Source organism: Schistocerca piceifrons, chromosome 2 (assembly GCF_021461385.2).
Source record: "Schistocerca piceifrons isolate TAMUIC-IGC-003096 chromosome 2, iqSchPice1.1, whole genome shotgun sequence".
NCBI classification, from domain to species: Eukaryota; Metazoa; Arthropoda; class Insecta; order Orthoptera; family Acrididae; genus Schistocerca; species Schistocerca piceifrons.
This window is the reverse complement of record NC_060139.1, coordinates 628,486,471-628,506,411: the sequence shown is the minus strand read 5'-3', so window position 1 is coordinate 628,506,411 and position 19,941 is coordinate 628,486,471. Positions and strand designations below refer to the sequence as shown.

Here is a 19,941-nt window from a genome sequence, read left to right as displayed (position 1 = left end):
GAGGATGTATAGTGTAATGGATCTGGGAGATGTGTTATTTTCTACCGGATTTGTCGATACCAAATTGTAAATGTTTTCTTATATTTTTGTCAGAATTTTTTATTGTAATTTGCCTTATTATATGCCAATTTACTTGTATTTTTGAGAGTGAAAGCATATTGATTACTATTAGTAAATGTGACGAAGGATATCAAAGAGACTGATTACAAGTGGAAGCTTGTGTGTTGTGTAAAATGTCTTTGACACTGAAGTCGTCTTTGACTGTAGTCAGTTGCAGTGAACTCTTGGTGTGTGTTGACGGTAGAACAATGTGCAGGTCGCCATTATAAATAATTTGCTAGTGAACAGGAAAAAATGAATTATGTTACTATTTTTTTATATAAACTTTAAGAAGAAACCACATTCGAAGAAATGGTATTTGAAGCACCAAAAATGAGGCAAACACATTGAACCAAGTCATTTCTGCAGCCGACGAAACTGCGTTGTGGAATCATACTTCCAGTAGACAACTGAAGCCAAAACAAATGTAGCCTTGTAAACATTTTACGGAAAAGGTACTGTCACCAAATATGCCAAATTTAAGTAAATAAAAAATAGTGAGCATATTTCAATAGGCATCCCTGGCAAAGAAAAGCAACTGAAAGAACTGAAAACAAATAAGTCACCACGTTCAGTGGAAAACCAGTTTGGTTTTACAGGTTGCAGCATTGCACCCTCACTTAACTTGCATTTACCACTACTCTTTCACCCAGAGCAAAGTTCCAAGTGACTGGAAAAATGCATAACTAACTCCTGTTTATAAGAAGTGTAAAAGAATGATCCGCATAATTACAGACCAATATACGTAACACTGGTTTTCTGCACAACAGTTGAAGGTATTCTGAGTTCAAATGTAATAAATTTCCTTGACACAAAAAATCTACTGTCTACAAATCACCACAGATTTAGAAAGCATCACTCATGCAGAACTCAACTTGACCTTTTCTCACATGACATTCTGCAAACGGTAGATGAGGGGCATTAGGTAGATTCCATATTCATAGATTTTCAGAAAGTATTTGACACAGTGCCCCACTGCAGACTGGTAACATGGATATGAGCATACAGAATAATACGGAATAGATTACCAGATATGTGATTGGCTCAAAGACTTAAGTAATAGAACCTAGTATGTTGTCCTTGACAGGGAGTGTTCATCAGAGAAAAGGGTATCATCTGGAGTGACCTAGGGAATTGCGGTAGTACCACTCTTATTCTGTACATACATAAATGATTTGATGGACAGGGTGAGCAGCAATGTGCAGCTGCTTGCTGATGATGCTGTGGTATACAGGAAGGTACCATTGTTGAGTGACTGTGGGAGGATACACGATGACTTAGACAGAATTTCTAGTTGGTGTGATAAGTGGCAGCTAGATCTAGATGTAGAAAAATGTAAGTTGATGCACATGAATTGGAAAAAGAAAACTATAATGTTTGAATACAACATTATTGATGTACTGCTTGATGCAGCTGCGTCGATTAAATATTCGATTAAATATCTAGGTACAGCATTGCAGAGTGACACAAAATGGAACAAGGATATAAGGACAGTAGTACAGAAGGCAAATGGTCAACTTCTGTCTACTGGAGGAATTTTAGGAAACTGTAGCTCATCTATAAAGGAGACAGTCTATAGGCCACTAGTGCAACCCACTCTTGAGGACTGCTTGAGATTATGGGGTCCACTAGGTCAGAATAAAGGAAGATACTGAAACAATTCAAAGGCATGTTTCTATATTTGTAATCAACATGCAAGTATTACACAATGCTTCATGAACTCAATGTGAATACTCGAAGAGAAGATGTTCTCTTTGTGTGGTACTACTGAAAAAATTTAGAGAACTGGCCATTGAGGCTGACTGCAGAACAATTCTATTGCCGCCAAAGTATATTTAGCATAAGGACACAGAGATATGAGAAATTAGGGCTTGTATGGAGGCATTTAGACCATTGTTTTTCCCTCACTCCATTTGTGAGATGAGCAGGAAAGGAAATGGCTATTAGTAACACAAGGACCCTTCACCGTGCATTGTACGGTGGCTTGCAGATTGTATATGTAGACTTCTCCATTTCATGATGAGTATGCTGTGGACACTTCCATCTTCTAAGATGACAAGGTGCATATGTCTGTGGTTTGGCAAATACTCAGGCACCCTGTCACATCTTGACTGGTCTGCTAAATCACTAGAAATTAATGAGACAGAAAATGTCGGAGACTATTCAGAATAGTGGGCGAAATGCAGCAATCAACATACTTGCAGTCTGGCAGCTCTATGGGATCTAATCATCAGTGAGCGGCTTCAGCTGGATGTGGTTTACCTGAAGAAACTTGTGGACTCTCTTCCTCACCAAACTGAGGTCATTATTATCAAGGCTGGAAGCAACGTTGCATAGTATTAGTGTGATGTGTCCAGACGGACTAACTTTTTTGTCTGGTGTGTTATATCACAACTAGCGGTGGTACCAACACCTTTCACTGGAATTATAAAAATTCTAAAAAATAAAAGCTGTTGCAGGGTTGATGGAATTTCAAACAAAATTCTGAAATGTTGTTCCAACTTAATAAGTAATATTGTTAGTGATATAAGCAATGTGCTGGCATAGGGAATTTTTCTAAACTGATTAAAATATGCCATTATTTAAACACTTCATAAGAAAGGTGACCAGACAGACTAAAACAGTTTTCATCCAATTTCCTTATTGATATATTTTTCCAAAATATTCGAAAAAGTAATGTGCTCAAGAGTAGTCACACAAGTAAGTGGAAACAATTTACTTAGAATTTCACAATTTGAATTCCAGAAAGGTTGCTAGACTAAGAATACTATTATATCTTCATTCACCAAACAGAAGAGGCTTTAAATAATAATAATATATCACTAGCTGACATTTTTTGCGATCTCTCTGTGGCCTTAGAGTGTGTAAACTGTAGAGCATGATGCTCTCTTAGAAAAACTAACATTTTACGGGACTCTTGGTTTTACAACCAGGTAGTTTTCGTCATAATTGGCAAACAGAATGCAAAAGGTTGTGATGAATAGCTCAGACAATGTTGGAAAGGTAGACTGGGGTAAAATCACAATAAGAGACCAACAGGGTTCAATTTTGAGTTCACTTATATTCCTTATACATTGTGAATGACCTTTCACTTAACATTTAACAAGCAAAATTGGCACTTTTTGCACACAATACTAGTATTATAATAAATCCCACGAGAAAGAAAACAGCAGAAGAGTTAGTAAATGATATTTTCCACAGAATTATTAGGTATTAAAAATGGACTCTCCATAAATCCTGAGAAAACACTATACAAACAGTTCTGTACATCAAACAGAATCATACCAACAACTGATGAATCACATGAGCAGGAGCCAGTAAGTAGAGTAGATTCTTGGGTGTACATGCTGATGAAAACTCAAACTGGACACAGTATAACACTGAGCTTCGCAAGCAATCAAGTTCAGCAACTTTTGCTCTTTGTCAATTGCTAATCTTGGAAACAAATATATCAGTCTCCTGACATATTTTGCACATTTCCACACAATAATGTCGTACGGAATAATTTTTTGGGGTAACTCATCACTTACAAAGAAAGTATTGATAGCACAAAAGCAAGAAGTAAGAATAATGTGTGGTGTTAACCCATGGACGTCATGTAGGCACCTTGTCAAGGAGCTAGGCGTTTTAACTGTGCTGTCACAATACGTATGAATTTCATCATAAATACTCTATCACAATTTGAAAAGAACAGTGATGTACATACCTACAACACTAATGGTAAAATGAACTTTATTAGCCACTGTTAAAGCTGTCTGTTGCTCAGAGAGGAGCTCAGTATGCAGAAATAAAAATTTTTGATCATTTGCCTGATAACATAAAATATCTGACACATAGGAAAGCAAGTTTTAAACCTCAAGTGGACGCGTCTGTGCATTAAGTGCGTCAATCACAAATAACATTGTTTACTACTATTCCACTGTTGTTTTACACTTACAAGCTGTGCCTATTCCTTCATTATTGCTTCAGCTGACACAGTAGTAAGTTCTGCTGACCTTTGTCTAAGTGAGCAGCAGTAAAATAAAATAAAAAGCAAATTAGGTGAGAAAAAATTTATGATCCGCACAAGAAAATGACCCCAATTCCAAGCTAGCAGCACAGTCCCACACTGAGACATTAGCTACGAGATAATTAGTAATTGAATAAGCAGTTGGCAGGGATAAATGTTTACCTTGGTAACATAAAGACAGCTCTTTACATGTGTACAAAGTGCACCGTGCGCCTGCTCATGTTACGAAAAATGGTACGTCTGTTAGAGGGTTAAATCTAATTTAAAACCATTTCTTCTGGACAACTGCTTCTATTCCAGTGAAGAATTGCTACTTAAAAACTGACAGCCAGTAAAAAAGACAGGTGTTTTTAAGTGTAATTGTATGACCAGTAATAAAATGATAAAGCAGTAATAAAATGATAATGTGTTCATTAATGTTAGCACTAATCATGTACACATATTCTGTAAATTGACTTGTTCTACATCATTTTGATAAAAGAATTGTTCAGACAATCTATGGAACATGTAACTAACATAAAAGATGAAGATAGATTAAATTAAGAATGCAACAATTTACAATGTCTGTAGAAACCTCATGGAAGTGATTATTACTTTTTTATATGATCAGAGAAAAAAAAACATTAATAATAAAAAAAATTACATGAATGTACAGGATGTTTACACAGTTTGTAGATGATAAAGAAAAGAATATATAGGATGATCTCGGAGGGAAGTGGAATATATTTAGGAAGATATTCCTGGAAATAGCAAGTAGATTGTAACATTCGCCTGAAGTGATTTAGAAATACTAATGAGAACTAAGCTAGGATTTGAACCTCATTCTTTTCAAACATGAACCCTATGTCTCGGTCATTATGTGGCTGTAGTTAGGGGAGGGGAACACTTCTGCAAGTCATTCTTGCTCTCTTCAACAATGTATTTGATTTCTGATTTAGCAATGGAAAGTGTCCAGGTTTGCAGGGAGACATCCGCAGTGCTATCTACCTGCACCTGATTTTGATGCATTCATGAAATTCAAACATATCTCACTGACTATAAATGTCCAGTTAAATGCCGCTGAGAATCCAGCTGGGCAATTGTATTTCTTAATCAATGAAAGGTCCATTCAACTTGTTAATATATTCTTTATTTAAGTCCATAATAAGTTTTGGCTTTGACACAGTATTTGAAGGCTGAAACTGATTGTGGATTTACATAAAGAATATATCAACAACTGGAGTGGCCTTTCACTAATTGAGTATATAGTTGCAAAATAACAGCTCTCTCTAAACATAGAGAAACTAATAATTCTCTTCGTCCTACAGCTATCTTCATCGGATATATCTATGAATGGAATGTGTCACTGGAGAGTACACAGATAGCTACAAAGTATTTGTGTGAAAGTCAGAGCAGGAAGAGGTACTGAGCCTAGAGGACACCTTTACAGATTGCACAAAGATATAGGTCATCGTTAAGCAAGCAACTATGTCCTGATAAAGAAAGGGACAAGTGTAAGAAGGATACTGAGACTGTTACAGTGCTAAAGTTTCCCATCAGATAAAGTGCACTGGGAGTTCTTGATCAGTTCTGTGATAGTCTTTCTGTTAAGTAGTTGATGAAATGACAGATACACGATATAGAACAAAATTCTGTATAGTCTGTGATTAGAGAAACTGTTGTTGACTGATACCAGTCCCTTTGTAGTAAGGGTACTGTTGGTGTGGCAAATACGGACTGCTTGATGGTGATCCATTTGGAGTAGCCAAATTCAAGTTGCAATGCTCCACTTGATACCCAGCCTACTAGTCTCGGAAATGGAAGGTAGGTTATAATTTGAAGCCTATGAACATTGAGCACTAGCTCAACTGAATAAGCATGAGGAAGGAAGTGGTTATGTCCTTTTTTAAAAATCACACAAACATTTGCTGCAATTAATGTCCTCTCAACAATAAAGTGATAGTAGATGTAACACTGTCTTACAGAAACAAAGAGGAGGATTTGGTTGTGCACTTAGCAAAGGAACCTTACCAGTACTGGTATGAAGTGCTTCAGAAAAATAATAATTGTAAATGTGATATTCGTATGGATTTCTCTTACCTTCACTGGCATTTTTACATTAATCATTTTGAGAGTATTCTCTGATGTAAACATTGGAGGCTCCTTTTCAATAAATTTTTTCTATCAAACTGGCAATTCTTGAATGAAACAGCATAACTGGTTCATGCAATTAATAGTAACATTCATTTCAAGATTTATAAAAATCTGGGCCACTTTTTCACGTAGTCACATTTTCTGACAACCTAAGTATTGCATTCAGTGTGGGATGTAAGGTCTCACACTGAGACAGATGAATCCAATCTATGTTTCAACAACTGGGTGAGTTTTAGGCAAGAACAAGAACTACACTTTTTTTGTAGTTCGTCATTGGCTACCTCTATGATATTTGGCCGCATTTAGCCTTTCAATTTCCCACTATTTTTGCAGTTCTAGTCATAAATGCATTAGGTTAGACCAAAACAACACTAAAATTTAATAACTTATGCAATACTGCCACTATTGTATTTTCATGAGGACATTTTAAATTTACAATCACAGTCTCCAATGAAACTGTCCAATTACACAGGTGTTCAACAGATTTGGGATATCAAGCAATTTGTCATACAGAATTCTGAATATAAAAAGAAGGTAAGCTGTACAAGCTGTTCTCCCACCATCATGTAACTCAAACTCATTTTCACATGTCTTGTAACTTGTTACCTATTAACCAACTTTTATTCTATATGGAACCATTGTGCACAGTGACTAAAGGGAGGGCAGGAACACAGCAATGAGTTGCAATACCATTAGTTTTTTATTATTCTTGTATATCCAAATTTCCACTATAAAAAGCCATCTTCAATGCATTTGAGTGAGTTACAATCCAACAAACTCACAGTAGTACACGCCATCATAAGACTTTAGAGGTATATAGGCAGAAGGAAACAACCTATTACAACATTTTATTCAGGAGAAATGTCATTGAAAGGACAAATTGTCTGCATTCTCTTCAGATGCAATTGTGACTGGGCACCAGTGGTGCACAGAATCAAATGGAAGTTTTTAAAAAATAAATTGAAAAATAATTGTTTTGATTGCATGAAAATCTGAAGGAACACACAATCCACCTAAGCAGAGTCTCAAATGCCCTAATAAGAGTAATACATGTCAGATGTTGAAGATTCAACTTACTAATGACTATTTTGTCTTTACATCCATTTAATTCCTAAGTAGACGACTCACTAAGAAGTTGACTGGATGTTAAAGAAGTTTTTCCTTGTGGTCCAGAAAGTTAAGCCACCAGTTCCATTCTCTGAAACGCTAAACAATCCACTGCTACATCTAATGATCAGTACTCATACACGCATAGAGCTTAGAGAAATAGAGATCTAGTAGCACTACGCAAATCCAAGATTGAGAATCTTAGTTCACCAGTACTGTTCAAGATATTTGAGGTACTTGTTATTTAGCATCAGCCTGAGGCCACTCGTAGCTTATGCAACACTGTGGTATGGACATGTGAGCATCACCCTAGTCTCCTATGAGATACAAAAGAAAAAAAAATGTCAATTAAAAAAGATTGAAATGTATTCCCTGAAGAATTAAAATACAAAGACATTTCACACACTTGTTTTGAGGTCAAAGTAATCACAACAAAGAATGCTTCAGATTATTTAGTTCCCCAAAACATAAGTCGCAGTTCTTCACATTAAAATTTCATCTATCTGGAATGAGTTCACTTTTACTTACAATGTCCATTTGTCTGTCTGTCCATCCATTTGTTAAGACCCTTTTTTCTCAGGAATGGTTAGAGGCATCATTTTGAAATTTATGTCAAATACTAAAGTCTACGGTTCCTTGGTGATGTAAAAGCTTTAAGCTTCTATGTCAGTTGAATCAAAAGATATGGCCATTTATGTCTCTATTCTGACACTCTCAAACTCATTCATTACAACCAATAGAGCACTCCCAGTTGACACAGATCATGAAATTTTGCAAGAAACAAGATTTTACAGTACAAGTAACAGAAAAACCCAAAAATTTGTTAATTTGTAATTATATTACATACAAACAATTTTTTTGCCATTTGTTGTCCATCTGTTAAAACCCCTTTTCCCCTGGAATGGATAAGTGTATCAAGATGAATTTATGCCAAATACCAAACTCTATTATCCCTTGTCAGTGTAAAAAATTAATCTTCTAAGTCAGTGCAATCAAAAGATATGCTATTTATGTCACATATTTTGATATTAACTCATCAAAACTTATAGATGATCTACCTATATACATAACTGTATATAAAAACAAAGATGAGGTGACTTACCGAACGAAAGCGCTGGCAGGTCGATAGACACACAAACAAACACAAACATACACACAAAATTCAAGCTTTCGCAACAAACTGTTGCCTCATTAGGAAAGAGGGAAGGAGAGGGGAAGACGAAAGGAAGTGGGTTTTAAGGGAGAGGGTAAGGAGTCATTCCAATCCCGGGAGCGGAAAGACTTACCTTAGGGGGACAAAAGGACAGGTATACACTCGCACACACGCACATATCCATCCACACATACAGACATATTTAAAGACAAAGAGTTTGGGCAGAGATGTCAGTCGAGGCAGAAGTGTAGAGGCAAAGAAGTTGTTGAAAGACAGGTGAGGTATGAGTGGCGGCAACTTGAAATTAGCGGAGATTGAGGCCTGGCGGATGACGAGAAGAGAGGATATACTGAAGGGCAAGTTCCCATCTCCGGAGTTCGGATAGGTTGGTGTTGGTGGGAAGTATCCAGATAACCCGGACGGTGTAACACTGTGCCAAGATGTGCTGGCTGTGCACCAAGGCATGTTTAGCCACAGGGTGATCTTCATTACCAACGAACACTGTCTGCCTGTGTCCATTCATGCGAATGGACAGTTTGTTGCTGGTCATTCCCACATAGAATGCATCACAGTGTAGGCAGGTCAGTTGGTAAATCACGTGGGTGCTTTCACACGTGGCTCCGCCTTTGATCGTGTACACCTTCCGGGTTACAGGACTGGAGTAGGTGGTGGTGGGAGGGTGCATGGGACAGGTTTTGCATCGGGGGCGGTTACAAGGATAGGAGCCAGAGGGTAGGGAAGGTGGTTTGGGGATTTCATAGGGATGAACTAACAGGTTACGAAGGTTAGGTGGACAGCGGAAAGACACTCTTGGCGGAGTGGGGAGGATTTCATGAAGGATGGATCTCATTTCAGGGCAGGATTTGAGGAAGTCGTATCCCTGCTAGAGAGCCACATTCAGAGTCTGGTCCAGTCCCGGAAAGTATCCTGTCACAAGTGGGGCACTTTTGTGGTTCTTCTGTGGGGGATTCTGGGTTTGAGGGAATGAGGAAGTGGCTCTGGTTATTTGCTTCTGTACCAGGTCGGGAGGGTAGTTGCGGGATGCGAAAGCTGTTGTCAGGTTGTTGGTGTAATGATTCAGGGATTCCGGACTGGAGCAGATTCGTTTGCCACGAAGACCTAGGCTGTAGGGAAGGGACCGTTTGATGTGGAATGGGTGGCAGCTGTCATAATGGAGGTACTGTTGCTTGTTGGTGGGTTTGATGTGGACGGATGTGTGAAGTTGGCCATTGGACAGGTGGAGGTCAACGTCAAGGAAAGTGGCATGGGATTTGGAGTAGGACCAGGTGAATCTGATGGAACCAAAGGAGTTGAGGTTGGAGAGGAAATTCTGGAGTTCTTCTTCACTGTGAGTCCAGATCATGAAGATGTCATCAACAAATCTGTACCAAGTTTTTGGTTGGCAGACTTGGGTAACCAAGAAGGCTTCCTCTAAGCGACCCATGAATAGGTTGGCGTACGAGGGGGCCATCCTGGTACCCATGGCTGTTCCCTTTAATTGTTGGTATGTCTGGCCTTCAAAAGTGAAGAAGTTGTGGGTCAGGATGAAGCTGGCTAAGGTAATGAGGAAAGAGGTTTTAGGTAGGGTGGCAGGTGATCGGCGTGAAAGGAAGTGCTCCATCGCAGCGAGGCCCTGGACGTGCGGAATATTTGTGTATAAGGACGTGGCATCAATGGTTACAAGGATGGTTTCCGGGGGTAACAGATTGGGTAAGGATTCCAGGCGTTCAAGGAAGTGGTTGGTGTCTTTGATGAAGGATGGGAGACTGCATGTAATGGGTTGAAGGTGTTGATCTACGTAGGCAGAGATACGTTCTGTGGGGGCTTGGTAACCAGCTACAATGGGGCGGCCGGGATGATTGGGTTTGTGGATTTTAGGAAGAAGGTAGAAGGTAGGGGTGCGGGGTGTCGGTGGGGTCAGGAGGTTGATGGAGTCAGGTGAAAGGTTTTGCAGGGGGCCTAAGGTTCTGAGGATTCCTTGAAGCTCCGCCTGGACATCGGGAATGGGGTTACCTTGGCAAACTTTGTATGTGGTGTTGTCTGAAAGCTGACGCAGTCCCTCAGCCACATACTCCCGACGATCAAGTACCACGGTCGTGGAACCCTTGTCCGCCGGAAGAATGACGATGGATCGGTCAGCCTTCAGATCACGGATAGCCTGGGCTTCAGCAGTGGTGATGTTGGGTGTAGGATTAAGGTTTTTTAAGAAAGATTGAGATGCAAGGCTGGAAGTCAGAAATTCCTGGAAGGTTTGGAGAGGGTGATTTTGAGGAAGAAGAGGTGGGTCCCGCTGTGACGGAGGACGGAACTGTTCCAGGCAGGGTTCAATTTGGATGGTGTCTTGGGGAGTCGGATCATTAGGAGTAGGATTAGGATCATTTTTCTTCGTGGCAAAGTGATACTTCCAGCAGAGAGTATGAGTGTAGGACAGTAAATCTTTGACAAGGGCTGTTTGGTTGAATCTGGGAGTGGGGCTGAAGGTGAGGCCTTTGGATAGGACAGAGGTTTCGGATTGGGAGAGAGGTTTGGAGGAAAGGTTAACTACTGAATTAGGGTGTTGTGGTTCCAGATTGTGTTGATCAGAATTTTGAGGTTTTGGAGGGAGTGGAGCTGGAAGTGGGAGATTGAGTAGATGGGAGAGACTGGGTTTGTGTGCAATGAGAGGAGGTTGAGGTTTGCTGGAAAGGTTGTGAAGGGTGAGTGAGTTGCCTTTCCGGAGGTGGGAAACCAGGAGATTGGATAGTTTTTTTGAGGTGGAGGGTGGCATGCTGTTCTAATTTACGGTTGGCCTGTAGGAGGATGCTCTGAACAGCCGGTGTGGATGTGGGAGAGGAAAGATTAATGACTTTTATTAAGGATAGGAGTTGACGGGTGTGTTCATTGGCTGAGTTGATGTGTAGGTGAAGGATTAGGTGGGTGAGGGCAATATACATAACTGAGTTTGTATGGAACCCTCAGAGTGCAAGTTATACTAGCACTTGTCTGGTCTTTTATTTAGTATATTTTTTCCCATTTTTAGCTATTTAAACTTTTTTAATAACTCATGCTAAAAGGTGGAATACAATCTGTTTACATTTTTATGGTTACTCACCATAATATGTTTCCACCAAAGGTTGGTGAATTTCAATAACACGCGCTATACCTTCAAATAAAAGAGTCAAAGTGTCTGCATATATAACATTAGCTCTCTTGTCAGATACTGCCGTTTCAAGAGCTGCTCTTAAATTCTTCTGTGCTGTCTCCTGCAACTGAAGAATAAAAGAGCTTTCAGTAATGAAACCACCCAAGAGCACATATGAATAATCACTCTTAAAAACTCTACACAATGTTGCAGAACATATGACATTCATTCTAAATATATAAACATTACATCTTCAAATAATATATCCCCCCCCCCCCCATGCACACACCCTCTCTCTTTCTCACTGGAAATAACCAGGTTGTCACTCATTTCCAGCACATTCAGTTTCAAAACATGGCCAACACTATTCACAAGAAGAAATTCTCCTTTCTCATACAACTTCATGTTTTCTTAACAGACGGAATGGTAAAGAGCAGTGCCTGTGGAGCTATAACCTTTTTTAGGGAACCATCATCACACCTACGCAACAAAAGAATACTCTCAAACAACTCCATCACATTAATCAAAAAAACAAGGTTAAAAATGGGAACTTAAAATACAATAAAAGCACTTTCAAACATGTTTCTTAATTTTATATATGAGACATCACACCAAAATATATTCAAGAAAGAACATACATGACCTACCTTTGAACACAAGTAAAGTGAAAATTTCCCTAATCCCTCTTCATGCATTCCCAGTAATGGAAATATCTTGAAAAATCTTTCAACAGATGCTAAATCTTCTGATCTTACTGATTCATCAAATTTTTGGGTTACAATTACTCTCAATTTAGAGGCTGCTTCTTGCAGTAATTTGAAAGAATTTGTGACATTAGTGCAATCTGTTGAAATGAAATAGTCACAACATTAGGTGTCAAAATTTTGGCAGAATGATAAGATAAATTAAAACAAAATTGTCAAAAATTCACAAACTGGGGACTCAACCTTCAGCAACATCATCAGCTGTTTGCTGCACCAAAGTTTCATCCATGGAAAGAAATCTGTGTATATGAGCTGCAGCCTTTTCATAGTCTTCATTGTGAAGAGCTGCTTGCACACCATTGCTACATAATTGCAGGTCCAATAAATCATGCACCCTTTGCTGGCACTCTGATGCCCGGCTCTAAAAGCAAAAAAGTAATAAAAACAGAAAAATTCAATAGAAGAGCGAATATCCTCAACCTGCAAAACACGCTTATTTGTAGCACTAAAATGTAAAAAATGGACTCAACTACTTTTGAAATGTTTAATGTGTTCTAGTTACTGCTTAGTTAGGAGACATATGAGCAATGTATCAAACTGACAAATACAACAGAGAAAAAAACTGATTTAGAGGGAACTGTACGTTTAAGTCATAACCTCTATGGAAAATTCAGGATGGAATAATGACAGTATTGTGAAAAGGATAGATTGCTTCTCACCATATACTGGAGATGCTGAGACACAGAAATGCCCTCATTGGAATTGGACAAAACACACACACACACACACACACACACACACACACACACACACACACACACGACCACAGTCTCTGGCTGCCGAGGCCAGACTGCAAGCAGCAGTGCACGATGGAAGAAGCAGTCTGGGTGGCGGGGGTAAGGAGAAAGCTGGGGAAAGGAGAAAGCTGGGGCAGGGAGGGGGAGAGATATCAGGGTAGACGTGGGGGACAGTAAAGTGCTGCTTGTGGGAGCATTGTTCTACACCCACCTACCCCCTTCTGTTCCCACTTCAGAACTACATAGATCTTTATTCCACCAATACACTCACAGTCTTTTTACTTTCCTCCTTTTCCATCCCCCACCCACCCACCAGACTGCAACCCAGCTTCCCTACCCTCTACCCACCTTGTCCCTGCATGTTCCTGCATCTTGGTCTACTACAGGGATATGAGCCATGAGGCAAGGGGTTGGGAGCAAATGTTGTGTAGGGACCGACGAGGATATTGTGTAGGCTCGGTGGGTGGTGGAATACCACTGCAAGAATTCCTCATTTCAGGGCATGACGAGAGGTAGGTGAAACCCATGCAGGGAACATAATTCAGTTGCTCCAGTTCTGGGTGGTAAAGAGCCACATCTGATGCAGAATGAAATGAACCTTTCACAGTATGTTTTCAGACCTCTGTGGAGGTGAAATGAGCAGGAGAATGTAAACATCATTTCTGAATAGCAGAAGCTCATTTACTGTACAGTCTTACATGGACATTACAAAAAGCAGGGTAGGGTTGGGGGATTGTAAAGTGCTGCTTATGGGAGCATTTCCTACACACACCTACCTCCTTCCCTGTTTCCACTTCAGCACTACACAGATATCTATTCCACAAACACACCTACAGTCTCTTTACTTCCCTCCTATTCCATTACCCCTCCCCCCCTCGCCCCACCTTCCATATAACCTTCAGACTTCGACCTACCTGCCCTATCCTCCTACCACTTTGTCCCTGCATGCTCCTGCAGCAAGGTCTATTATAGGGATATAAGCCATGATGCACGTGGTTGGGAGAAAGTGTTGTGTAGATATGATGATATAACAAGTTGATCCACCAACACTGCTATCCCAAAATCATTTCTTACAATCCTTCCAAGAATTCCTCACATCCAGCATTGCTTCACAACTATTCCTTAGGTCCTTATAACATGACCCTAACCTGTGCTCTGCAGAACTCCATGCTCTACATCTCCCAAAAGCTAATGACTCCGTCATTATCCCCCAGCAGACAAAGGATCTACCACTGTGGTACTTGACCGGCAGGAATGTGTTAGTGAAAGGTCTACACTGTCTGAAACCTCTACATGCAGCATCTGCCATCAAGATCCCATCCCTGTGATTCAAACTGACCTGCAGTCTGTCCTAAAAACCTCGGGCCCCTCACAAGGACTTACACCTCAATTCATAGAATTTCTTATCCCACCCAAACCAGACACCCACGCCTTTTATCCTCTTCCTAAGATACAAAAACCCAATCATTCTCACCATCCAAGAGTTCCTGGCTTCAAGATACCAACCATTTCCTAGATCATCTGAAATCTGTGCCCATTCCACTCCCACCACACACTTTGCTAGTCACCGCTGATACCATTCCCTCTGTACCAACACCCCCCACATACATGGTTTGTCTGCTGCTAAACATTTCCTCAGTCAACCTTCATCTGGTTCCAAACCTATGACATCATTTCTGCTCACATACAAACAGATCAGGGTACAGCCATGGAAACCAGGATGGCTCCTTCCTTTGCCAAACTTCTCATGGGGCACTTGGAGGGGGGCCTTTCCTGGGATCCATAAGCCTTCAGCCCCTGGTTTGGTTTAGATACATTGATGACATCTTTGCTGTACGGACTCGTGGTGAGGCTGACCTGTTGAAATTCCTGGAATCTCTAAATAACTTCTCCCAATTAAATTTCATATGGTCCTATTCTGAATCCCATGCCACTTTCCTTGATGTTGGTCTCATTCTCACCAAAGGCTAGCTACTTACTTCCGTCCACATTAAATCTACTAACAAACATTTTGACAGTTGCCACCCTTTCCATGTCAACTGTCTTCCCCCCACCCCCACCCCTTCTCCAATACAGCCTTGGCATTCGAGGCAAATATATTTGTTCTGATACAGACTCTTTACAGCAATACACCACCACTCTCACCTCAGCCTTCACTGAACATAATTATCCCAACAGCCCAGTTCAAAAGCAGATTTCCCAGGCCATCACATCCCACCCTGGTACTGCTGATCCCTTCAAAAAACAACTTCAGAGCACATCACTTGACACCCTGTATTATCATGGTCTTGACTGTATTAATCAGCTACTTCGACAACACCATGACTTCCTAAAATCATGCCCTGAAGTTAGATCCATTCTGTCTGAGATTTTATCCACCACACCTAGAACAGCTTTTCGTCATCCTCTCCATCTCTGCAATATCGTTGTCAGACCCTATGCTCCTTCTGTTCCCATCTCCCTACCCTATTGATCCTAGCACTGTGACCACCCTGCTGCAAGACGTGCCCTATGCACCCTACTGCCACCACCTCTTCCAGCACTGGAACTGGCAAAGCAAAGGAAGAGCCACATTTGAAATACAGTGTTTTGCTAGTAATCTTTGCCATTACCCTATCTTCCACTTTAAACTCTTAGTCTTTCCTTCTCATCCCATCCAGTTAAGTCTCCCGTGAACTGGGGTTCCAGGTGACTTTTCTGAACTGTACCCCTCTCTAATCCTTTTCCTTCACACTGTATTGACAAAAATTACTTTGCAACGTAATGGTTATTTTACTTCTGCTTCATTCCCAAACACTTCTCCTTTAGTGAGGGCACATCAGGGGCAGCAAGCACAAAGGTACGCTGCTTATTTTAGGTGTGTGTGTGTGTGTGTGTGTGTGTGTATGTGTGTGTGTGTGTTCAGACTATCTGGATGTGAAAACATGTATATTAACATCTTTGCCTACCTTCCTTCTGGTTGCTAGTGAAGCCAGAGGCAACATTAAAGGAGAACATCTGCCAATCAGGCTAGCTTGTCACAAGTGGTTGGAAGACTATTTGCAGCAGACATCTAAGGAGAACTACCTTCTTGAACTTCTGGTGGTCTGAATATTTTTCTTTGCAGGTGCCACAACTGAGTCGTTCAATTTGTCTGACTATCAGATTCCTCTCTGTTTTCAAGATCACAGAGCCAAATACATGGGTCATGCAAATAAATCCCCACATGAGCAATATGCATCAGCTGCTGTGGAATTGCAGAACATTAACACCAACATCTAAATCCGCATGAAATTCACACTTAAGTGCTTGGAAGTGGATTCATACAACCACTTTCAGGTTATTATTCAAGTATTGGACTATAGCGTAGCTTATGTGAAAAATGAACACCTAAATCTTCCTGTGCAAGTTCTGATTTCTTTTATTTTATTATGTTGGTCATTTCTTCCAATAGAGATGGAAGTAAAAAAATATCTAGCATTTGGAAGAGAAAGTTGAGAGAAGGTTGGTGATTGAAATTTTGTGAAAAGCTATCACTACAAAATTGTTTAATACTAGCACTCCAATTTGTCTATCTTATCCATGACACTATCCCTACATTTCGTGGTAAAACAAAATGAGCAGCGCGTCTTTCAGTTTCACAATATCCTCCATCAACCCTGTCTCTTAAGGATGCCATACCACACACTAGTACCCCAGATGAGTTAAGACAGGTGTAGTGTCAGAAGGTTCTTTAGTAGCTATGTCGCATCTTCTAATTGCTCTGACTTCAAAATGCAGTCTTTGGTTGATCTATCCCACAACATTCTCACTGTGATGGTTCCAATTTAAATTTTTCATCACTGGAATCTATAGGTATTCAGTTGAATCAATAACCTTCAAATTTATGTGATTGTACGACAGAAATTTAACAGATATTTTTTAGTACTCATGTGGAGCACCTCACACTTTTTATCGTTAAAAGTGAATTTCCACTCTTTGCACCAAACAGATATCTTGTCTAAATCATTTTGCAGTTCATTCTGGTCTTCAGATGACTTAACTGGATGGTAAATGACAGCATCATCTGCAAACAATCTAATAGGGCTGCTCAGATTGTCTCCTAAGTCATTTATACAGATCAGGAACAGTAGGGGGACTGTAATGCTTCTATTTTACTTGATGACTTCTGGTCAACTATTATGAATTGTGACCTTTCCGACAGTAAACCAAGATTCTAGTAACACTTTTATCCAGTACATCAAACAATGGAAAATTCAGGAATAATGACAATATCATGGAAAGGATAGACTGCCACTCACCATATACAGGAGACATTGAGTCACAAACAGGCACAACAAAAAGACTGCTATATATTTAAGCTTTTGCCAACAGACCTCCTTCTAAGGTAGAAGACACACACACACACACACACACACACACACACACACACACACACACACACATTCATGGAGGCACAACTCATGCACACATGACCACTGTCTCTGGCCACTGTGAGCCACAGGGCCTGATGGGAGAAGCATGTGTTAAGGGGGGGAGGGGGGGGGGGGTAAGGAAGAGGCTGGGGCAGGGAGGGATGGCAGAGCAGGGTAGCGGTGGGTGAGTGGGTGGTTGGGGGGGAGGGGTTGTGCTGCTTGTGGGAGCATGCAGGGATGTTGCGGGGACAGGGTAAAGTTGTCCGGTGCTGTCAGGAGGGTTGGGGTGGGGAGAGGAAGGTGTACAGAAAGGAGATAAGTAGAGGAGGGGGAAAAGACTAGTGGGTGTGTTGGTGGAATAGAAGGATGTGTAGGAGTGGAAGCAAGGGAGGAGATAGGTGGGTGAAAGAAAGGGAGTAGCAAAGGTTGAGACCAAGAGCGGTTACATGGATGTTAGATTTACTGCACAGATAGTTACCACCTGTGCAATTCAGAAAAAGCTGGTATTATTAGGAAGGACCCAGATTGTGCAGATTGTGAAGTAATCATTGAATGAAGCATGTTGTATTGGGCAGGACATTTAGCATCTGGGTGGCCCAGCCTTCTCTTGGCTGCTATTTCTTGGTGGCCATTCATGCAGATAGTCAGTTTGTTGGTTGTCATGCCCAAATAGGAAGCAGAGCTTAGTTTGTAGACCACTTGACTGCTTTCACAAGTAGCCTGCCTCTGATGATATAGGTGATGACTGTGAATGATCTGGAATAGGTGGTAGTGGGAGGATACATAGGACAGGTCTTGCACCTAGATCTATTGCAGTGATGTGAGCCATGAGGCAAAGTGTTGCTTTCTATGTGGGCTTGACAACCAACAAGCTGTCTGTCCGCACAAATGGCCACCAACAAACTGTGACCAAGGGACAGCTGGACCACTCAGCTGCTGTATATGTTCCCCAACACAACATGCTTCACTTCAATGACTGTTTCACTGCCTGCACCGCGTGGATCCTTCCTACCAGCATCAGCTTTTCTGAAATGCATAGGTGGAAACCCTCCCTTCTTCAATACATTCTACGTTCCCATTACCTCCCTCACTTTGACCTTTGCCAGTCTCTGTCCTTCACCCACCTATCCCCTTCCTGGCTCCCACTCCTATGTAGCCTTCTACTCCATAAACACACCCACTAGTCTTTTTGCCTCCTCTACTTACCTTCTTTCCTTTTTTTTTTTGTGGTTTTAGGGCGCACAACTTCAACGGTCATTAGCGCCCAGACTACGTTAGGAATGCACCGTGAGTCACAAGTTTAAAACAGCAACGAAACGGAAAACACGATAAAAGACAGACTGACAGGCATAGGATTAAAAAAACAGCATAATCAAATGTCCTTAGAGAGGGTTGTCAAGTTGATAAAATGAAGAACGCGAGCAGCTGCTCGTGGGTCATCCGCTAAAATGGCATCTAGAGTACATGGCAGGCCAAGATCAAGACGCAGTGTGTTAAAATCCGGACAGGACGTTAAAATGTGGCGGACCGTCAGCAATTGCCCACATGGGCAGAACGGCACCGGTGCAGCCGTCAGCAGATGGCGATGGCTGAACCGGCCGTGTCCAATTCGTAACCGGGCCAAAACTACCTCCTCCCACTGAGAAGGGCGTGAGGAGGACGTCCAAGCCGCGGGAAGAGGTTTCAAGGCCCGAAGCTTGTTGTCTGTAAGTGCAGCCCATTCAGCATGCCACAGCGATAAAATGCGCTGACAAATGACCCTGCTACAATCTGACGAAGGGACACAACAAGAAGCTGTCCGAGGCTGGAGGACTGCAGCCTTGGCCGCGGCATCTGCAGCTTCGTTCACAGGGATACCGACATGGCCAGGAACCCACATAAAGCTAACCGGAGAACTGACGTCCACCAGCTGCTGAAGAAAGCGTTGGATCCGGTGCACGAAAGGGTGAACCGGGTACGGATCACTGAGGCTGTGGATGGCGCTCAGGGAATCGGAGCAGATGACATAAGCAGAATGTCGGTGGCGGCAGATGTAAAGAACAGCCTGGTAGAGGGCAAAGAGCTCAGCTGTGAAGACCGAACAATGGCCATGGAGCCGGTATTTGAAACTTTGTGCCCCGACAATAAAAGAACACCCGACCCCGTCATTGGTCTTAGAGCCATCTGTATAAATGAAGGTCATATTAATGAACTTCGAACGAAGTTCAACAAAACGGGAGTGGTAGACCGAACCGGGGGTAACCTCCTTTGGGAGCGAGCTGAGGTCAAGGTGAACGCGAACCTGAGCCTGGAGCCAAGGTGGCGTGTGGCTCTCGCCCACTCGAAAGGTTGCAGGGAGTGAAAAATTAAGGTGTTGAAGGAGGCGACGAAAGCGAATTCCAGGGGGTAGCAGGGCAGAGACATACAACCCGTACTGATGGTCGA

General features: G+C 41.4%; 1 protein-coding gene across 2 annotated transcripts in view; it reads right to left on the bottom strand.

Moving 5' to 3' along the window:
* Window positions 1-19,941, bottom strand: part of LOC124776874 (conserved oligomeric Golgi complex subunit 4) — a 124,535-nt gene that overhangs the window by 67,393 nt on the left and 37,201 nt on the right. For both annotated transcript variants that reach the window (XM_047252055.1, XM_047252056.1), the window contains exons 3-5: window positions 12,570-12,747; window positions 12,270-12,466; window positions 11,593-11,749 (exon numbers count right to left, since the gene is read on the bottom strand). In XM_047252055.1, the coding sequence (XP_047108011.1) occupies window positions 11,593-11,749; window positions 12,270-12,466; window positions 12,570-12,747 (532 nt within the window). The remainder of the gene's footprint in view (window positions 1-11,592; window positions 11,750-12,269; window positions 12,467-12,569; window positions 12,748-19,941) is intronic.